The 21,548-nt window shown below is 53.9% G+C and overlaps 5 protein-coding genes across 5 annotated transcripts; 4 read left to right on the top strand and 1 right to left on the bottom strand.

Moving 5' to 3' along the window:
* Window positions 1-4,135: 4,135 nt before the first annotated feature.
* On the top strand, window positions 4,136-4,464 carry PG997_007408 (uncharacterized protein; the record flags this gene model as incomplete). The annotated part of the gene is made up of 2 exons (XM_066811723.1): window positions 4,136-4,215; window positions 4,287-4,464. The coding sequence occupies 2 exons, from the start codon at window positions 4,136-4,138 to the stop codon at window positions 4,462-4,464; spliced, it is 258 nt and encodes an 85-aa protein (XP_066667065.1).
* Window positions 4,465-5,176: 712 nt separating this feature from the next.
* On the top strand, window positions 5,177-6,834 carry PG997_007407 (uncharacterized protein; the record flags this gene model as incomplete). The annotated part of the gene is made up of 4 exons (XM_066811722.1): window positions 5,177-5,223; window positions 5,418-5,824; window positions 5,883-6,544; window positions 6,703-6,834. 4 exons carry the CDS (start codon window positions 5,177-5,179, stop codon window positions 6,832-6,834), a joined length of 1,248 nt encoding a protein of 415 aa, XP_066667064.1.
* Window positions 6,835-8,969: 2,135 nt separating this feature from the next.
* On the top strand, window positions 8,970-12,133 carry PG997_007406 (ubiquitin-activating enzyme E1-like; the record flags this gene model as incomplete). The annotated part of the gene is made up of 3 exons (XM_066811721.1): window positions 8,970-9,485; window positions 9,524-11,338; window positions 11,402-12,133. The coding sequence occupies 3 exons, from the start codon at window positions 8,970-8,972 to the stop codon at window positions 12,131-12,133; spliced, it is 3,063 nt and encodes a 1,020-aa protein (XP_066667063.1).
* A 925-nt stretch (window positions 12,134-13,058) lies between these two features.
* PG997_007405 (E1 ubiquitin-activating enzyme) lies at window positions 13,059-14,420 on the top strand (the record flags this gene model as incomplete). The annotated part of the gene is made up of 5 exons (XM_066811720.1): window positions 13,059-13,116; window positions 13,195-13,321; window positions 13,396-13,514; window positions 13,582-14,074; window positions 14,144-14,420. The coding sequence occupies 5 exons, from the start codon at window positions 13,059-13,061 to the stop codon at window positions 14,418-14,420; spliced, it is 1,074 nt and encodes a 357-aa protein (XP_066667062.1).
* A 737-nt stretch (window positions 14,421-15,157) lies between these two features.
* On the bottom strand, window positions 15,158-20,921 carry PG997_007404 (chitin synthase 8; the record flags this gene model as incomplete). Its single annotated transcript, XM_066811719.1, has 3 exons — window positions 15,158-15,189; window positions 15,249-20,557; window positions 20,617-20,921. The coding sequence occupies 3 exons, from the start codon at window positions 20,919-20,921 to the stop codon at window positions 15,158-15,160; spliced, it is 5,646 nt and encodes a 1,881-aa protein (XP_066667061.1).
* Window positions 20,922-21,548: the final 627 nt, after the last annotated feature.

The raw sequence follows: 21,548 nt of genomic DNA, 5'->3' as shown, positions 1-21,548 counted from the left end.
TGGTTGGAAAGACCGATGAAGAGTGCGGTCACAGAAATAATGCAGAACAAGAATAGGAGCAGACAAAATGAGGCTCACGACATGGCACAGGGGGTTGAGCTCGAAGCGGGTATGCCCTTGATAGAAGCGGCTCGAGGCAATATCACGAAACAAAGAGCGCCGTGTCAATGGCTGGAATGTACTATGGCCGCGTCTGATTTGCCGGGAGAACGTGGCCAAGAAGGAATGTGCCGCTTCAGATCGAGACAGATCAAAGCAATGCACAAAACGGATCTGGAAGTGGCCTCGAAGACTTTCTTTGTGGGTAATGGGAATGACGGGATGCCATAGATTATTGAGAGAGCGGCCCGATCAAACAAGGGATGGGTAGTGGCAAACGCCCGCGACAAAGATTCCGCAGGCGATGATGGGCAGAATGGAATCCGGAGCATGCTGCCCCCCAATTCAGACTGGGCAAATCATAACGGGCAGTCCTTTCAATAGTACGGCTGCACCGAGGATCTCTGCAGGACAGCCGAGCGGAGCGAGGCTTGTAGAGGTAACATTCTTCGTGGCCATGGATGGATGTCAGCTCACGTTTCTGGAACTAGCCTGATCCGATATGGCCTCGTTCTCACCACATATTAAATGGTGTGGTACCGTCTTACTCTGACGAGAGACAGTGAGCCCAAACTCTTCCAGTGAAGCTATAGCCTCGCCTTGGGCCATTTTACGACTGGCAAGCAGAATCCGTATATGGACTACAAGAGTCGTCGGGTGCGAACTGTCGTGGAGACTTGCCATAGTGGCCCAGAGGCGCGGAAGACATACCAACTCGGGTGGAACATCTCCAATGCCTAGGAGAATGGTACCTGGCGAGGTAACGGCATTGCAATCGATATCCAGCCAGTGGCGTCCAGTGCTTGTAGAACCAGACCATCTGTTGTGTTGCCCCGATGCGCAGAACGGGAGGCTTGGCGCTGACAAGACGGACAAACAGCAACTTGGCAAATCCCTGGATGCCAGGGAAGCCTTCGTTCCGGAAGCAGCAACTGATGCAAAGGCAGGAAGTTACGTGATCCACATTCTCGACCGTATCCGTAGGACCGTATGTTTGCCCATATCAACTTGCATCTGCCCCACTCGCAAGTATACAGGTGATTGGCCCAAGTTTCCGACTGGGATGGTCGAGGGTTACTTAATATCTGCTGCTGGTAAGAGTTAACGGTCGATCCCTACAATATTGAAATGCGCCTTTCTATCACACCTGCGGACCCGAGCGTCTAGCAGCAGTAGCATTGGCATGTAGGCTGTCCCCCGCCTAGGCAATCGTCTCGGCGGAGAAACTGCCAAAGAAGGGTGGCAACGGCATTCTAATATGTTGCGACCAGACAGCCAGTCACTTCAAGTGCCGGAGAATCGACGAGCTGGGTGAATAACGTAGGAGGAACATGGTTGGAGAGAAGATAGGCCTTCTGAAGAGGCCAGGGAGGCCATCGAGCGCGGCCACCTCGCGGTCGGGTGAAGAGTCGGGTGAAGTGAATCAATCAATCCAGGTGCCTAGTACAATTGCTGTTGTACGGACGAGGTTCTGGATGAGATTGATGAATGGCACTAGGCCCTACCCGCAGGGATACTGGGATATGGTTGTGGTATGTTGTCCGATGGTGGCTCCAGTCATGATCGCTCGCGGGTTGGCACAAACACCAAGAGATGTCCCCACCTTCCCGATTCCCAGACCATTGGCCAATCACCCGACCAGAACCTGGAGAGAAACCCCAGGTCGGGCCGCGCTATTTGAAGACCTGCATCTGCATATAACCAACCAGCAGGGCTTGGTCAGATTTTAGTGTTACCAACGAACATTGAACATGAAGCCCCGCACGACAAAGTAAGGTAAGTACCTCCTAGCCAGCTAGGCAGCTGTCACCAAAGGGACGGTTGTGGTAGGCGGGAGCTATTTTTGACTTCCTCCTCCACATGCCTGCCCAGTCCCTTGCTTCTTATACTGTGGACTGTAGCTTGGGTGCCAAGTCCTGGCTTCAACTTCTTGTCAGAACAAACCAGGCCTCAGGCAGTCCAAATACAGCGCTGTTCTCGGTCCATCTCGACGTGGAAAGAACGGAAAAGAAGAAAAGAAAACCCGAAGAAGGTGGGTGTCGTGTCGGTCGTGCTGATGCGGTTGGGGGAGGAGTACGGGCATGTAGGTCAGAGAAGGCTGAGCTTCGAGAACCGGAAAGTCCACCTGCAGGCAATATCGCCCAGTCACCCCGCCAGCGCCCCTTGCCTGTTCAGTCTGACAATCTCACCCACCATCAACACCTTTTCCAAGTCTTCTCCGCTCCGACTGTCTCCCAGCCTCGACCGGCCAGGTCAGCCGGCCGTGACTTGGCTTGCCTGCTGCATACAGCATGCAGACATGCAGTAGTCAAGCCGTCCTGGCCCGATACGAATTTTTGAATACCGCTTACCTTCGCCCATTATGTCACGCATGTCACCACGTCCACCGTCACTGAGAGGGGTTTCTCGCCCTCGCTCTTTTGCCCAGCTAATTTGTCCCTTTATGAAGCGAGAGGGGAGTTGCTACCCTCCCCTTCTCTCTATGGCACCAGTCGGGCGGTTTTCCTGCAGACACGGACATATCCATATTGATTGAGCTCGAAAGCGACGATTCTTGCCCAAATAGAACGGGACAATTAAGTTTTCGATACTGGGAACGGCCTAGAATGGGCAATGGGGATGGAGCCACCTTCCCTATTCATTCACTGGCCAAATGAAATCGCATGGTGTGGTCCAGTGTACCGCGGCTTGATCCATTGGTGCCTTTGCCCCTCGGCTTACTCCATGCTGCCCAAGGGCTCTGTTGCGATGCCACCATGTTTGCGAATCGATTACGTTGGAGGCACTCGCATCTCGTCCTCAAGCCTGTTCTGGACCCCGATACGAAGGTGAACTTTTCTTCTATCCTGTCTTTGGGGATGCGTTTTCACAATATCACCCGGCGCCACGACGCCGCATCCTATAGCGGCGGTCTTGGTGCAAAGAAGAATCCCGGTCGAAACTCGGGTGTAAGCGTTGCTCAACTTATACTCAGCCGGGTACCTTCGCATCTCTGCCATTGCATTGTCTAGAGTCCACCCCGCATGAAAGTTCATGACCCTTTCAACATTGGACGTGGCAGAGGACGTGGCTCTCCACACGGCTTAAAGATCACGATTCGTCAAAGTGCCAAGCCTAGGTGACAACTCCAAAACCTGGGCAGCAAGTCTACCAGTGAATTACACACATGTACCTACTTACATATCTCTGGCGTGACGGACAGTAAGATCAGAGCGGTACATGGACCAAACAAGTGTCTTATTATGTGTACCAGCTTTCTCAACCTACCCATTGGCGTTGAAGATGGACTGTCTGCCGTGAGTCGGGTTCCAAGCCTAGAATCGTGGCATGCCCAGCCGCTGATGGGAACCGGACCGGCTGTAAGTGGGAGTAGCGTGGTAGTCACCACATAGCACATATCCCAACCCGAGGTTCCATGAGCAAGGATGTCTGGTTACATTCTGTCTCTGTGGGTACCTTTCGTATGCAACAGGTCGACGGCAAGCTAGCTCTGTGCATCCATGTCCCGGTATACCGTCTAGTAGGTATCCCCTGCAGGTTTGTACGCCAAGTTGCCCGCGAGCAGCCTTATTCACCTCCCCTCGCTCCACAAACGTACAAGAAGCTGAGTTCCGGCTCGGTCCCCTCTATCCCTCTCTCGGTGTTGGTGCTTACTTTGGGACTGACTTCGCAACCTGCCTGGACATTTCGCTAGAGCGTCAGCGGAACAACTTGTGCGTTGGCTTGCCACCATCGTTTGTTTACTCTCTTTACCAGCACGGCTCGCATGATATTCTCCCATTGGTTGCTCCGAAGCCGCATCCTGCAGCGAGGCTTAGAGCTGACTCTCGGAGAAATCTCGCGTGGAGAGCTATATACACCTGAAGGGGCACTCGTTCCGTTGCAGCAGGTCCTCGCCCCCCCAACCCTTCCTCGGCAGAGAAGTCAGGTGTTTTCCCTCTTTCAGCGGTGTCCCATCAACACTCGTTCGTTATCAAGGGCTCCCGCAAAGACCAATTGACTTTGTATAGCAAGGTCAAGACATACATTCGTTGCAATGGTTGCTGGAAGGCTGCTATGGACTCTGGCGGCCATGCCGCTTGCTGTGTTTGCGGCGAATGGAGTTGAAGCGAGGCAGTACGATGAAGGATCAACTGTCACGAGCTTCACTTTGATCACCATTACCTCGTGCAGCTCCTCGGTCAAAGGCTGCCCTGCATCTTCTACTGTCACCAGTACGATTATTACGAGCTCAGTCATACCTCCATCAAGCTCGACTTCAAGGGCGGTATCAAGCTCGCCAACTTCTACAAGCAAGGCACCATCCAAGTACCCAACCGCGGCGCCCTCGTCAAGCAAGGCATCATCTACTTCTACGGTAGCTAGCTCTTCAATTACTTCGTCAAAAGCTTCGTCATCCAGCTCGAAGGGTGAATGTTCTGCCCCAGCCGGCGACTCTACGGTTACAGAGACCAGAACTGCTACGATCACCTCAGTCTCCACCACCACGGAAACTGAGACTGAAACGACGACGAAGATAAAGATAAAGACGGAGACGGAGACGGAGACATCTGTCACGTCTGTAACTTGCTATGTGACCCTCTACAAAACGGAAAGGTATGATTCCCGTGCCAAACACTAAAGTACATCACTGATCTTGATTACAGGTCTACAATAAACAGACCAACGACACAAACGTATGGCCCCATGATATGGAACCTGAAGTGGGATCATGACTGACTTGAAACACCTAGAATAACGGCGTCGGCGGATCGTATTACGCGTGTCATTACAAAAGTATCTACGGCCACCACCACATATAGAACCACAAGAGTAAGTCAAAGTAGGCCTCCAACTATTGCATCGTTCCATGCTAACCTCTATGCAGTCATATTCGTACTATGTAACCATATGTGCAGGGTCACCGACCCCAACACCCCCGGGTGGCTCAACGGAATATACAACGAGTACGACTACAATCACTACTACGACGTATATTGGGGACTATGGCATGACTGCAGCTTGCACGAAAGGTTGTCATGATGATAATCCTTACACATGTGTCGTGAGCACTAAGTGGTCTACTGTGACTGAGACAATGACAACTACAACGCCCGTTACCGTCTCCAAGACAGTCGTGTCCGTGTCTGTCTCCGCCACGACCGCGACTGCCACTGACACGACTACGGACACTGCCACAGTCACACGTAGTGTGACGGACACTGCTACTGCTACGCGGAATATCACGGACACCACTACCACTACTTCTTTGACAACGTACACAAGTATAATTGTGACAACCGACTCGGTGTTCTCCACATACACTACAACAGAGATAGTGGTGTCAACGCTCCCTGCCTCTACCACAACAGTGGTATCGGTGTCGACACTCCCTGGATCCGTCATAACTATGCCACCAACAACAGTCGTTGTGCCTCCTACTACTGTCGTGATACCGCCGACAACAGTTACTTTGCCACCCACTACAGTCACGGCTTCGGGTTCTGTAACGACTCTTCCTGGCTCGGTAACAACGCTGCCTGGTTCGGTGACAACATTGCCGGGCTCGGTGACCACACTGCCGGGCTCGGTGACCACATTGCCAGGATCAGTCACGACACTGCCCGGATCGGTGACCACGCTTCCTGGATCGACTGTGATCTCGCTTGTGACAGTCACGGAATTGGGCACGACTTCCATTCTGACCACGACTATCACCGTGCCTCCACTCACTCAGACAGCAACTGTAACCACTGGTTCTGTGTGCGCTGCTCCCACCAACAGCCCTAGTCTAAACCTACCAGCCTACAATAATGCGTCAGACTTGACATGGGGCTGTTCGCCTGGCAAGATCTGCTCCCCGCGGAAGCCAGATGGATGTTTATTCTGGGCCTCACCCCCTGAAAAGGAGTATGTCTGCGAGAGACAAGAAGATTGCATCGATGCTCAGCCATACACGCCAGGAAATTGGACATCTGACGAATCATCATATTTCCAACCCACTGAAGGCTATTACAACTTGCCACCAATTGCTTTTGGGTTGAGCTACGACATCTTTTTAGAAGAAAACGCCACGACAATATGCAAGGATTCGGAGGGCCATGAGTTTACAAGCACATTCGCCACGGGCAACTGGGCATCCCAAACCTCAATCACAAGATTCCCGCCCGCGTCCACCTATGGTGCAGCTGTGCCAACTTACGTGAAGCGAGCGCCAGTCTTGCGGTTGAGGCAAAATCAAGATCTGGGACAAGGTGTGGTTCCTTCTATGTGTTATGCTGCCTGCAATAACGCATTCCTCGAAGCCCAAAAGATTGGTAAAGGGCCGCAGCTGTGCAAGCAGGACTCCGAATTCAACCAATACAAAGATACTTGCGATGCTTGTTCCGAAGAGCATGGATCGAGCTTGAAAACCAATAATGCAATCGCATTTAGTCCTTTCGCGCAGTATCTTGATTATTGCACAGTACAGACGGCTGGCGCAGTGCAATCTGACACCACGTCGGCTGTTGCGGAAATTACAAGCATGCAAAGTCGATCAGCAATTGCGCAGAACCCGACTAAAACAGACACCGATATCGTTACGCTTCCTTCAACCACCCGCACCACTACCTCCCCAAGTAGCACTTCATCTCCAACCTCCACGTCGCCTACTTCTTCCCCTACTTCCTCCTCTTCCTCCACGCCGTCGTCTACCACCCCGACCACGACTACCAGCCCAAGCTCTACGGCGAGCCCTACCCCTACGACTACTAGTGCTACCTCTACAGCGGTCCCTACTCCCTCGAGTAGTTCAACAGCTGTCTCCCCAACGACCAGCACCGAGACGAGCACTAGCACCAGTGCCGGCACCAGTGCTGGAACCACCACCAGCGCCGGTACCACTACCAGCTCCGGCACCACTGCCGGAGCGGGCAGTAGCACCAGCCCTATCGTCACTTCCAGCCCCAGTACTAGCGAGGGCAATGAAAGCAGCACGACAGCCCCGATAGCCAGCTCCAGTCCCTCGAGCACACCTGCTGCGAGCTCCTCAGCCATCCCGACAACAAGTGCAACTGTACCGGTCACAGGGGCGGCTGTATCTCGGTTCGCGGCATCTCCAGGCACAGGGTCGCTGCTCTTGACGATTTGTGCCGCGATCTTCGCATTCTAATGCATCTATATTAATGTTTGAACATATTAGCTAGTACTAATTCTCCATCACTCCTTCACGAACTTATGATTTGAATGTTATCTACCACACTCTCTTACGGCATAACGGGTTTGGAAAAGGCAGCGCGTTTGGCACCAGGCGGGACTCTACACACTCTTTTAGACGGACAATTAGATTGGGTTTTGGGGGCATTTTTCTTCTTTCTTCTTATATTACGGAATATGATACCCATATGGCACGATCCTTACGGCAGAGTCCCCCTACAGCATGCACATCTGGTTAAGAGGACGGATACCCCTGGTTTACACCTCACTCTTCGCAATGTACACGACTATTCACGGGCGAAGACGGATGGGTGAGGTATGAGGAATGAAGACGCGGTGAAAAGTGAACATGGATATATATACACTTCGATGTTAATCTTCTGGGCCACATCGGCTGGTGTTGGCAGTTTATATAATTCGGCAGCATGATAGGGGCGGATCTGGACCTTGTCCAGGTCTCGGGGAGTATAATGGCGAGGTTGAGGATGGTTGAGGCTAAGAAAGCCTAGGTGACGGGTGAATATTATTCAAGGCGAGAGGTTTTGGTTAGTTAAAGAAGTGCTTGGTAACTTGAATTGAAATGAATAATATAACGTTTTGATAATATAACATGACTCTGGTAATGAGAATATTGTGATTTGCTTTGTAACAGTCACTGATATATCACTCGATGGTGAAATGGACATTAGTCATTGAGGCCATTCATGACTGCATCTCATGAAGAATGGAAGCTTTGCGGTCGTGCCTGAGTGGTAAATTCAATGTACAGATATGGTATGCAGAAACATGGTTCAGGCTCCGGCAACCCCTCATTGAACCATCTCGCACCAAAGGCCTCAGGTGCATAAGGCCAATCAATGCATAGCCACAACAGGAGGCTGGCTTGGTAATAGGAAGCTGATTCTAGAAAGGCGATTGCAGCCCAAAGAATGAGTCAATCGCTCTTACTTTTTATTCCCTCTCTTGATTGCTTGATAATAGATGTCCCATGTCAAATTCTGCCTGGGGGATACGTCATTGGCTCAAGTGGTCTTTACTCGATACATTGATGATAAACGCGGGCCGCTTTTCTGAAGGCGGGCGGGCAGACAGCAGCACCCAGCACCTGAGGTACCCGCCCCAAGAAGTACGCAGTAGCCTGGACTAGCAGGTACCATTCCCTCTCCAGTGCAGTCCATGGTGGGGTGGTTGATTAATCCTCGACTCGACAACACACCTCCAATACGGAGCTCCCAACCCAGCAACAAACACACTCACTTCCTCACCATCTACATCTCCATCTCCCTCTCCGCGAAAAAACAACATCTACATGGTCTGTTGATTGGACCGCATTCCCACACCAAACACAAATATCACGACTTTTCCCTCTTTTCTATCCACGACCGCCTTTTTCTCAAGCGCTAGCAGCTTGAGAGAAAGTGCATACTGCCAAGCTGGGGAAGCGCAAGCTCTCGAACGGAGACACGCCTCTCTCCCCCAAAAGAGTCATGTCGGTAAGTCCACCATGCCCTTCCTGCTTCCTCCATTGCCACGCGCCCGTTCCCTCTGTATTTCCCACGATATCTCCTCGCTTTTGGCCTGGTTAAGGATGCTGTCTCGGGCTGCCATGGCTAGCTGGTGCACTGCCAAGCCAATCCCGCCGCCACTTCGCAAGAACCAACACTGACAGCATCGTCTACGTGTAGGACACCAACATGACCACCCCGACGCCGCCCCAGGTCGACCTCGTGACCCGGGTGCAGGTTGATGACTCCGTAGTGGGCAAGTCCGAGATCGATGAGTCCCTCTACAGCCGACAGCTCTATGTCCTGGGCCACGAGGCTATGCGACGGATGGGCGCATCCAACGTCCTGATTGTGGGCATGAAGGGTCTGGGTGTCGAGATTGCCAAGAACATTGCGCTGGCTGGCGTCAAGAGCTTGACGCTGTACGACCCCACTGCCGTCACTCTGCCTGATCTCTCCTCACAGTTCTTCTTGCGCCCGGAGGACGTCGGCAAGCCCCGCGATGCCGTCACCGCCCCGCGTGTCGCCGAGCTGAACGCCTACACTCCCGTGAATGTCCACCAGTCCGCCGGACTCGGCGAGAACCTCTCCCAGTTCGACAAATACCAGGTCGTCGTCCTGACCGACACCCCCTCAATCTACAACTTGCCATCGGCGACTACTGCCACTCTAAAGGCATCTACGTCGTATGCGCGGACACTTTCGGTCTCTTCGGATCCATTTTCTGCGATTTCGGCGAGAAGTTCACTTGCTTGGACCCGACCGGTGAGAACCCTGTCAACGGTATCGTTGCCGGCATTGATGAGGAAGGCATGGTATCGGCCCTTGACGAGACGCGACACGGCTTGGAAGATGGTGACTTCGTGACCTTCACCGAGGTCCAGGGAATGGAAGCCTTGAACGGCGGCGAGCCTCGCAAGGTCACCGTCAAGGGCCCCTACACGTTCTCCATCGGCGATGTGTCGGGACTGGGACAGTACAAACGAGGTGGTCTTTACCAGCAGGTGAAGATGCCCAAGGTCATGAACTTCAAGACTATCTCCACCGCCATGAGGGAGCCCGAGTTCGTCATGTCGGACTTTGCCAAATTTGACCGTCCCCAGCAACTGCACGTGGCTTTTGAGGCTCTGCACGCCTTTACCCAGGCCCAAGGACGCAAGCCCCGGCCCATGAACGAGGAAGATGCCACCGTTCTCCTCGCCTCGGCCAAGGCCTTCGTGGAACAACAGAAGCTGGAAGTCGAGCTTGACGAGAAGCTCATCAAGGAGCTCAGTTACCAGGCTGCCGGTGATCTGAGCCCGATGGCTGCTCTGTTTGGAGGTTTGACAGCCCAGGAAGTCCTCAAGGCTGTGTCGGGCAAGTTCAACCCCATTCAGCAATGGTTCTACCTGGACTCGTTAGAGTCGCTCCCTACCAGCACAAAGCGGTCCGAGGAGCTGTGCAAGCCCGTTGGCTCTCGCTATGACGGCCAGATTGCCGTTTTCGGAAAGGAGTACCAGGACAAGATCGCGAATATGAAGCAGTTCCTCGTCGGTGCCGGCGCCATTGGTTGCGAGATGCTGAAGAACTGGGCCATGATTGGTCTTGGTGTAGGCCCCAAGGGCAAGATTACCATTACCGATATGGACTCGATCGAGAAGAGCAACCTGAACCGTCAGTTCTTGTTCCGACCCAAGGATGTCGGCCAAATGAAGAGTGACTGCGCAGCCAATGCCGTGCAGGCCATGAACCCCGACCTCGTCGGCCACATTGAGTGTATGAAGGACCGTGTCAGCCCCGAGACCGAGCATCTCTTCAATGAGGATTTCTGGAACGCTTTGGACGGTGTGACCAATGCGTTGGACAACGTGGAGGCCCGTACCTACGTTGACCGTAGATGCGTCTTCTTCCACAAGCCGCTGCTGGAGAGCGGTACTCTGGGCACCAAGGGCAACACTCAGGTCGTCCTCCCCAGCCTTACCGAGTCTTACTCTTCTTCTCACGACCCGCCCGAGGAGTCGTTCCCCATGTGCACGCTGAGGAGTTTCCCCAACAAGATCGAACACACCATCGCATGGGCACGTGAGCTCTTCGAGACCTCGTTTGTCAAGTCTGCCGAGACGGTCAACCTGTATCTGACGCAGACCAACTACTTGGAGACGACCCTGAAGCAGGGCGGCAACGAGAAGGCTACCCTGGAGATGCTCCGGGACTACCTTGTGTCCGACAAGCCTCTCAGCTTCGAGGACTGCATCATCTGGGCCCGCATGTTGTTTGAGAAGCAGTATAACAACGCGATCCAACAGCTGTTGTACAACTTCCCCAAGGACTCGACCTCGTCCAGCGGCCAGCCTTTCTGGTCCGGCCCCAAGCGAGCTCCCGACCCATTGAAGTTCGACCCCAAGAACCCGACTCACTTCGGGTTCGTCGTTTCTGCCGCCAACCTGCACGCGTTCAACTACAACATCAACGCGAGTGGCGTCAACAAGGACACGTACCTGAAGGTGCTCGAGAACATGATTGTGCCCGACTTCGCCCCCGACTCGGGCGTCAAGATCCAGGAGAAGGACAGCGATCCTGTAAGTAGAAGTGATGGGATGTATTTACCAACTGTTCAGCTTGACTAATTGACCAAACTATAGGACCCGAGTGCCAACAGTGGTTTTGACGACGAAGGGGAGCTTCAGAAGCTCACCGAGAGTCTTCCGGCGCCTAACAAGATGGCTGGTTTCAAGTTGACTCCGGTCGAGTTTGAGAAGGACGACGACACCAACCACCACATCGACTTCATCACGTCGGCCAGCAACCTGCGCGCCGAGAACTACAAGATTGAGCAGGCCGATCGCCACAAGACCAAGTTCATCGCGGGCAAGATCATCCCGGCCATTGCTACCACGACTGCTCTTGTGACGGGCTTGGTTGTGCTGGAGCTGTACAAGATCATCGACGGCAAGACGGACATTGAGCAGTACAAGAACGGATTCATCAACCTGGCGTTGCCGTTCTTTGGGTTCAGCGAGCCTATTGCCAGCCCCAAGGTGGAATACCAGGGCCCCAACGGCAAGGTGACGCTGGACAAGATTTGGGATCGGTTCGAGATTGAGGACATCACCCTCAAGGAGCTCATCGACGATTTCGAGAAGCGTGGCCTCACCATCAGCATGCTGAGCTCGGGAGTGAGCCTGTTGTACGCCGCCTTCTTCCCTGCTGCCAAGCTCAAAGAGAGAATGGGGATGAAGCTCAGCCAGCTGGTGGAGACGATCTCCAAGAAGCCTATTCCGGAGCACCAGAAGGATGTGATCTTCGAGATGGTGGCCGAGGACATGAACGAGGAGGATGTCGAGGTGCCTTACATCAAGGTCAAGATAAGGTAGATGAGCTGAAACAAAAGGCGGATGACATTCTATACGTTCATCGTACTACGCGGCAGCAAACATAGACTTGTTTTTGGTCAGGTAAAGGAGATGAAAGTCGGTCGCTGGTAGATTTTGCTACTCCTACTACAGGCATTGATTGGCACATGAGGATAGTAGGACAACAAGCGACGAGACGAGTTGAATTGATACAGAAATCATCAGTACGTACTTTAGACAACCACCTTCGACAACCCACAAGTGTTTTTCGTGATGCCTCTACTCTATGTTCACCGCGATACGTTCACCATTCAAAACGGCCACCCCATAGATTGGATGCATGAGTAAGCGGGCGCGGGCCTAAGGAGGGAGTGGGTTCGTTCGGGAGATGCTATGGCTGCATGCCCCCCACCTGTCCACCTGCCCACCTGCCGCCCCTCTGCTGGCGCTCTTCCAGTTCTATTACTGATGACTTACATGAATGCCAGTCAGCATGCGCAAGCAAGGATCTACCCCACCACGGCCTCTTTTACGTCACCATTGGTTCGCCATTTTCTGTTTTGTAAACATTGGGAGTACTAAAAACCGTCGCGAAGAGCCATTACAAAGCACCCTTACAGCCACTTTTATAAGCTTCTATTGGAAAGAATATCAAGGGACTATAGCGTAATCAAGGCAATTGATAGCCAAGCTGGTAAAGTGTAGCTGTATATAAGCTATCGTAACGTCCGGCCCGCATCGCCAGCTCCCCAACACGAACCCCTCATCCCGCCATCCAAGTATCCCAGACCGAATGAACTCTAGACTCGTTCCCCGGGTCCAATCGATCTATAAGACTATTTCCATATCATCATCTTCAGCCGCAGCTGTCCAACGTAGAGCTCTGTCGACTCGTCCTACACCAGTTTCAGCTGCATCTGTGCCGCTACAGAAGTCTCAGATCAGAATGGTCAGTCCGCAATCCAAGAAGTACCTTGTTGCCAATGGCTCCTTCCCGCTTTCATGTCTCTCCTTGGCTACATGTGCGCAAGCTTACTTACCTATATAAAACGTTGTCTCACATATACAGTCTTCCTCCGGAGCTAGCAACATCACGCAATGGGTCAAGCCCGGCGACAAGAGTGGCGAGTTCAAGCGCCAGACCAGCGCCTTCCGCGACTGGATCAGAAATGAGCCTGGCGCCAAGTTCCCTGCCGAGAAGGGTCGCTAGTATGTTTTCCTTCTTTCTTTCCGGACTGTGCATGATTGCGGCAAGATAGAAACTGAACATTTTGCTCGCGAAGCCACCTATACGTCTCCTATGCCTGCCCCTGGGCTCACCGGACCTTGATCGCGAGGAAGCTGAAGGGATTGGAGGACTACATCAGCTACTCGGTCGTGCACTGGCACATGGGCGAGAAGGGTGCGTACTAGTTATCGCCCAACCCAGCAACAGCCACCTCAAGACTAACAATATTGGACGGCCACAGGCTGGCGCTTCCCGACCCCCGAAGACACCGACGCCGAGGGCGAGAACGTGATCCCCGACCCGCTGCACGAGGGCTTCACCCACCTGCGCGACCTCTACTTCAGCGTCGACAAGGACTACGCCGCGCGCTTCACCGTCCCCGTGCTGTACGACAAGGTCGCCCAGACCATCGTGAGCAACGAGTCCTCCGAGATCTTGCGCATGCTCGGCAACGCCTTCGACGCCCAGCTGCCCGAGACTACCGGCGACGACAGCGGCAAGAAGCTCGACCTGTACCCCGAGCCCCTGCGCAAGGACATTGACGAGGTCGGCGAGTGGACCTACGACCTCATCAACAACGGCGTCTACAAGAGCGGCTTCGCCACCACCCAGGAGGCCTACGAGCGCAACGTCGTGCGCCTCTTCGAGGCCCTCGACCGCGTCGAGAAGCACCTGGCCGAGGGCAAAGGGCCCTTCTACTTTGGCGACCGCCTCACCGAGACGGACATCCGACTGTACGTTCTTCTCCCCCTCCCCCTTTTCCTTCCTCTTCTCCTTTACTAACCTTACCCCTAAAACAACAGCTTCGTGACCCTGATCCGCTTCGACCCCGTCTACGTCCAGCACTTCAAGTGCAACATCCGCGACATCCGCTCCGGCTACCCAGCCACGCACCGCTGGATGCGCAACCTCTACTGGAACCACGCCGCCTTCCGCGACACCACCAACTTCCTCCACATCAAGGCCCACTACACCAAGAGCCACACCCAGATCAACCCGCCCTCCATCACCCCCGTTGGGCCCTTGCCCAACATCCTGCCCTTGGATGAGGAGGTGCCGGCCGTGGCGGCCAAGATTTAGTTAGACCTTGGTGGTTTATCTGGAGCTATGTATGATGCCATATATATAATGAATCTATCTACGAAGTACTATCAAATCAATCTCATGTAAACCTTTGGTACAGCAAAGCCCGATCGTGAATGTAGACTTCAACGAATAGGAAACCAAAATAGAGGTGACATCAGATGGAAGACGAGCGCACCATCAGGCTTATCCAACGAAAGAATACACGTAAAAAGGGTTGTTCAAAATATTGTATTTACTCGCCCGAGCCTATCCAACAAAAACGCAACATAACGCCATGCCACCACACACATAACTAGAGACAAACCAGTGACAAGCGCCCATAGCAGCTGTGGCAGTCTCGCCACTGATTATGCTATGGTAGAATATGTGTGTCAATAATAACCTTTTTCTGCTTTCCCCCTTCTCTTTCAACACATATACAAACACACACACACACACACACTCATATCAACCTGCCGTGTCACATACATAACTCTTCTCCCCAGGCTTCTTCCTTTTTAGGTAACCGTCAAACAAAAAAGAAACAGGTCGCAATAGATACCCAACACATATCCAGAGTATTTCATGTGATAAGTTTCTCTCTGCCGATTGCCCAGCATATGCAAACGTGCTATTATATTATATAAAAAAATGATTCTCCCAATTGAGTTTGATGCTCCGACCCACGCTTTGAACAGATGACGAAAGGGGAAGGGGAAATTGTTGGTTTCAGATCAGAGTAAAAATCCTCTCTACAGTTGACCCGACAACAGCGCCTCGGTAGCTATCATGTAAAAGTCAGCAAAAGGTTTCTTGTGAGTTTGGGGTTGAGGAAGAACTTACCACTATTAATGTATGCCCTCCTTGCGTCGAGCGGCATGCCGAATCTCCTCTCCAGCTCCTGCTTAATGCCCTTCTTGGTGACCGTCATTAGGTCGGCCGTCCGCAGGATCTCGCGGATCTCGGCCAGGAGGGCGTCGTCGCTGGGCAGGCCCGCCAGGTTGGACATCTCCATGTCCTGGTTGCCCAGGAACTGGGAACCGCCGAACTGGCTCATGCGGTTGCCGGCGCCGCCCATCATGTCCGAGGGGGCCAGCGACATGCGCGACATGTGGCCGCCGCCCAGGCCGCCGCCCAGGCCTCCGGCTCCGCCCATCATGCTCTTGACGTCGTAGGGCGGGATCTGTCCGTACGAGGAGCCGTTGTGGCTACCGCCGCCGCCGTACTCGGACATACCGGCCGCGTTGTGCTTGGTGGCGTAGCTGTAGCCCGAGATCTCGGAACGCGCGTCGTCGCGGGCTGTCTGGGCGTCCCAGAGCTCGGCCTGGTACTCCTCCCACTTCTTACGAGGGATAGAGGCCGGGTCGAACTTGCCCTCGTCGGTAACGACAACCTTCTTACCCTTCTCACCAGTGACCACACGCGTGTTACCCCAGGAGAAATCGTCCATGTGCCAGAAGGCGTACAGAGGCAGCGCGAACGAGAAGACAGGGACGGCAATGACGTAAAGGATCATCCATCCAATCATCTCCCACTTGCGGCGCACGATGAAGATGATGGCTTGCAGACCGTAAATGGCACCCAGCATGACGAAAGCCGTGACGGGAATGACTGTGGCCTTGGTGACGACCTGGACAATAAGGTAGACGATGTAAGCGACGGTGACGGGCTGCACAATGGTGGAGAGCAAGTCGACGAAGACGATGAAGCGCATACTGAAGCAGCAGAAACCGCAAAGCTCGCCGAGAGGCATCAGTTCCATGAGGTTGTGCACCGTCGAGTTGATCCATCGTCGACGCTGGGACAAGAAGACGGCCCAAGAATCAGGAGCGACGGTCCAGGCGTGTGCGGCAAAGATATACTTGGTCTTGTACTTGGCGTGGTACTTGAGGAGAAGCGTGGTCAAGTATCGATCTTCACCGAGATGCAGCAGGTTCTTCATGTGCAGCGTATCGACACGAATGGTGGAATACGCCTCGACGACTTCCTTGCTCACAAACAGCGGCTTTCCGCTCTCGGCAGCACGGATACGGTACATGGAGAAACAACCGGGCAAACAGGTGACACTGCCGAACAAGCTTTCGAAGGCCTTGGCCAGGTTGTGGGAAATGTAGTACTCGTACACTTGAATCATGGTAACGAACGAGGCCTTGGCGTTGGTGAGGGCGGTTTCACCACAGCAGGCGAGGAGCCTCGTGTCATCCAGGAACGCGGAAACCATGCGACTAGCGGAATCTTGTGCGACCACTGTATCAGCGTCGATACCGAATAAGAACTCGTAGAACGTCGGATTGACGCCGATGATATTGCGGATTTGATGGTACATTTCCAGCTCCAGAGGGCTCATGGCGAGATTGTAGTGGACGCGGTTGAGGAAACGCATGATGACCATCTGCGAGTCTCGCTTACCACGGTTACCAGGACGGGAGACTTCAGACGGCTTGCCAACCTTGACGACAACCAGGAAAGGCACGATATGACCCTGTACCTCGTAGAGACCGGAGTAGACTTTGCCCATGTTGTGCTGCTTGAGACCTTCACCGAGAGACTCGAAGCTGAGAGGCTCCGGGTCGACGGTTTCGGAAACACCAAGAATATCAAGCACGATGCGCGGGGTGGGGCGGTCGTTGCCTTGACCGATAATCATACCATCGCAAATGACGACGAGGAGCTTGCGCTTGTCGTCGTATCGCATACGGGCAGCCGAATCGATGGCACGGCGGAGCGAGTCCTCGTCTTCGGTATAGGCAGGGATTTGGCACATGACGAATTTGTCCAGGTCTTCCGGGATGTTCTTGCCGCCGAATTGAAGGGCAGCCAAGAACTTGAAACCGATGATGGTACACAGGATGATGGAGACGGCGAGAATGAGGTAGTCGGCAAATTGACAACGGACCGAGTTTCTGGTGTCCACGTCTCCTACGTAGAAGAGGTTGTCGAGGCACAGCTGCATTCGCTGGCGCATACCCGAGTCCATGGCCAAAGCGTCCCATGCCTTGGTTATGTCTTGTCCAGATCGTCCTCGGAAGAGATCGACCACGAGGGGAAGCATGAACTGAGTCACCTGGGGATCCGTCGGGAGGTCAGCTCCCTTGGGGCCGGCAACGGTGCGGCCGCCCATGTCGTACTTTGTCAAGTCGTAGACTCGGCCATTGAGCATCGCCATGAGCTGCTTCTTGTCCGCGAGCGTACCCACGTACTTGGGAGAGTAACCGACGTTGCCCTTCTTCCAGTTCGACTTCATAATAACCATCTTCTCGTAGAACCAGTCGGGCTGGTAAAGATCTGAGCTCCATCGGAAGTCATGGTATTTCCAGTTCAGGTCTTGAGTCAAGTCGGGGATATCAGATTGGCCAGATTGGTTGACAGTCTTGTAATCAAGTTGCACAGCAGGATCGACTCTGCCGTTCACACCTTGACACAGGGCCGAGACTTGGACGGGGAAGATGCCGGTGGCATCGAGTCCAGCGTATTTCTTCAGGGCCTTGTCTGTCACGAAAGGCGGGTAGTGATGTTGAGCAAACTCGCCGAGATCAAAGACTTGCCCGCGAATGGAGACATAAGCGGCGGCGCCATCCTTTCCGTTGTACGACGTCAGTTCTTCCGGGCTGAAGACGTTTTGTTTAGGGCAGATAAGCATGGGGAAGACGATGATGAAGAAGGCAGCGATAAGACAGCTGAGCCAAATCATCATGTTGATGGCCAGCTTTTCTCTCCAGGCCAAGCGGACATCTTTGCGAGGCATGTTGCACCATCTGATGACAAACTCCGGTATGAACCAGGTGAAGGCATAGGTAACAAAGACCCAACGCTTACGTGTTGGACTGTCTTTGTATTCCTCCACCTCCACCAGGGACTTCTCGTTACCTCGCTCGGCCATCTGCTCTCTGGTATCGAGGTTCTTGAACATATCGCCACCGCCGAAAGCAGACACACCAGCGTCCGAGCGAGCATCGGCATCTGCGGCGCCGAAGTAGCCCGTCCTGCTCTTGTCGTTGTACTGCGGAGTGTTGCCCATAGAGTGTAGGAGACGCTCCTTGGAGGCGCCAAAAGGCAACTCTCCAGGAGATGGCGTTACGCCGTCGCCAGCCTCTGAGGGATAGCCGCGGCCGGATGCTGATACACCGTCTCCGAGCTGGGCAATTTCCATCCAGCAACGCTCACTCAGGAACACGCCGGTCGAACCAATCAGCACTTCGTTGCTGGGCCACTGTCGATCGTGGACTGCCATCTCCGTCTTCTCCCGCTCACTCCCGACGAGGATGGTATCGGCGTCTGCGAGCCCCAAGAACTCGCCAAAAGGCAGGAACAGACTGAAATCGGCAGCACGCAGACGCTGGCTGATTTCGGCAATACCAAAGGTTTGCACCTGGGTGCGAACACATTTGCTGTCAAACTGGTTTGCGATACGTCGATCGTTAGGCTTCAAGCAGAAAACGAAATACGTATTGGTGTTGGGCGCCGTAATGGACTGTTTCACGTTCTCCAGGGAGGCCAAGAACTGCCCAGAAGCACCCTGTTCGGAGACACGGCTCGACTTCCTGGGTTCGCCGCCCCTGGTGTCAGGTCGGGATTCCCCATCACTACCAAACTCGTCAGAGTCTTGCCGGCGTACGCGAGTCGAGCGTCCAGCTCTACCATTCTTGCGGGACATGACGCTCGGCGCGCGCATAGGCTTGGAGCTGACCGATGCCTGCATGACAGTGGTGCGCTCCTGAGGGTGCATGACGGCTTGAAGAGCCTCTTGGCCGAACAGACGCGTGACAAACTCGCTCTTGGACGAGTTGACCAGGTTCATCAAGTCACCCGAGATAATCTCGCCATTCTCCTCTACGAGACCCTTGATGGGGTACTCGACCTCTCCTGCGAAGTGGCGAACGGTAAAGGTAGCTGCAGTGTTCTCGGTGAAGAAGTTGCTGCCAGGCAGTTTGGCCTGAGCCGAGCTCACGGTGACCGAAGGGTTCTTGCCCTCAAATCGCTTGCGGAAGCTTTCGAGGAGCTGCATATCGGTACGGTGCCGGCGGGTCTGATCATCGAGAATGCTGAGCAGACCGTTTGCAGGCTTGAGCAGGCCCTTGACGGCATCGGAGTTGTCGAAGTAGCTCGTGGCAGCCACCGTGACCTCTTCCGTCTCCAGCAGGTCGGCCTTGCGGTCGAAGAAGTTTTGAAGAGCCTGGTTGTATAGCGACTCGCACGCAGCATTGTTGAGGAGCTGGTCAAGGGCCGAACCAGTGGACGACTGCTGAGCAAAGCCGGGGAAATCAACAATGGAGACCGTGTTGGAGATGGACTCTTCAGGAGCGCAAATCTTCTGGTTGATGGTTTCAATGACGTATGCGACGAGCAGAGAGTATAAAGTGCGCGCCAGCTCGTCAGCGTTGGCGCGGGCGCCGACAGGATCCAACATGACCGTCACCCTCTCGCGGTGGATCATCTTGGTTTTGTAGCCCATTGTCGTCTGGAGATCTGGTGCGCTGACCCCAAGGAAGGCTGCAATAATACCCAAGACATCCTTGTTCTTGACGGCCGTCACCATCTGACCACCCTCGTGGGAGAAACCGCCACTGTCGTCTCCGGTGGCAGTCGTGCTTGAGGTCGTCTCAAATTCAAGCTGGCCGATGTGCAGGATACAGGCCAGAATCTGGCAGATCTCGGCAATCTCGCTCCGGGGAAACTCGAGCTTGCGCAGAGCGTTCTTGAAGAGCTGGAATCCTTCGACATCGTTGATTCCCACTTTGAGTTGCGTGGGGTGGCCCAGATATTTCCACCTGCGTTGTCCCGCAGCATCTCTTGGAGAATCGATACCGAGATGGGTCTTTTCAGCCTCACTCGTTCCGGCCAGGAGATAGTAGAGAACGTGGAAGTTACGCTCGCCCGTGGGAACCTCGGCGATTCTGCTTCGCTCCAGACGGTGGTCCAAAAGCTTTCCACCAATCAACAAAGGGTTCGTAGTCGATGCGGTGTCGTACTGGAGTTCGTAGAAAAGTCCAGCCTTGGAAGCAGTCGGGGTGGTGGCCGTCTTCGTGGTGGTGAGCGAATCGAACACATAGGCGGCCAGGGAGACCTTCGTCGACAGGGGCGTCGAGGTTTTGTTCAGCAGGGCTGTCAGGATATGGGAGCGGATCGTCGTCTTTCCGGAACCGGATTCACCACTTTGAAAGAAGTCAGCAGATGAGCTTTGGTATGGTTTACAAATTTTTGCAGGACGTACAGGAAGAGAATGGCCTGGTTCTCGGAACGGTGGCCAAGTCGGATGAAGGCCCGGTCTGCCATATCCTCGGCGGCAGCCATGGCACTGCCCTCCTTGCCGCCATCGAGACCTTTGGTTGACGACGTATATGTGTTGAGGGAGACTATGGCGTGAGAAGCCAGTCGTGCCGTCGGTACAGACACATGGAAACGACTGGCCAAGTGTGCTGTGATATGGGTGTCCGACTGCAGATGGGCCGGCAGCGAGGGCAGCGAGGGCTGGGTATGGGCCCCTCCGCTGCCGCCCTGGGGCAGATTCAGAGCCATGATGAAGAGATGGCCAGAGACTGGCGCTCTTGATCACTCTCCCGATCTTACTGTTGACAGCAAGCCCGACCAGTTCGTGATATAGACTGTGTGATACAACGTGGGGTGTATTAGTTACGGACTGGACCAGGTGAAAAGGCCAGTTTGCGTGCAGTCGCTCGAATGCTCCTTGTTGATATTACCAAGAAGTCACCTCCAAAAGACTGGCTGTAATTAAGATGTAGGTAGGCGATGCAAGCGAATGTGCAAAGTGTACAAAGTTACAAAAGCGAACGTGAGGTGGGAAGAGGAAGTGAAAGAGGAAAAAACCACAAGCACCACGAGCGAGAAAGCAGTGTTGAAGCTATCCCAAACGTTTCCCTCTTGTTGATGATGTGCAATGGATATTCGAACAAGCTCCAAGATCTCTCGGGCTCCCAGTGTTACTGGAATAGGGACTGTTTTCTCGGGAGGCTCCCTGCAGCAGCAGCAGCGTGGAGGCTATTTGGATCCGGCGGGCGCAAAGGGCCAAAGATGCAGTTTCGCGCATACGAACCTGAGAGGTGGGAGAGTCGTACCCTGCCGCGCACCTGAACTGGAACTGGGATGGCCGGATCTACGCCCACTTCGTATAAGCCCTGGCCGCCG

This window comes from Apiospora hydei, assembly GCF_038363865.1.
Source record: "Apiospora hydei strain CBS 114990 chromosome Unknown utg000006l_segment0_segment0, whole genome shotgun sequence".
Lineage (NCBI taxonomy): Eukaryota > Fungi > Ascomycota > Sordariomycetes > Amphisphaeriales > Apiosporaceae > Apiospora > Apiospora hydei.
Note: the sequence above shows the minus strand (reverse complement) of the source record. Positions and strands in the feature narration are given on the sequence as shown.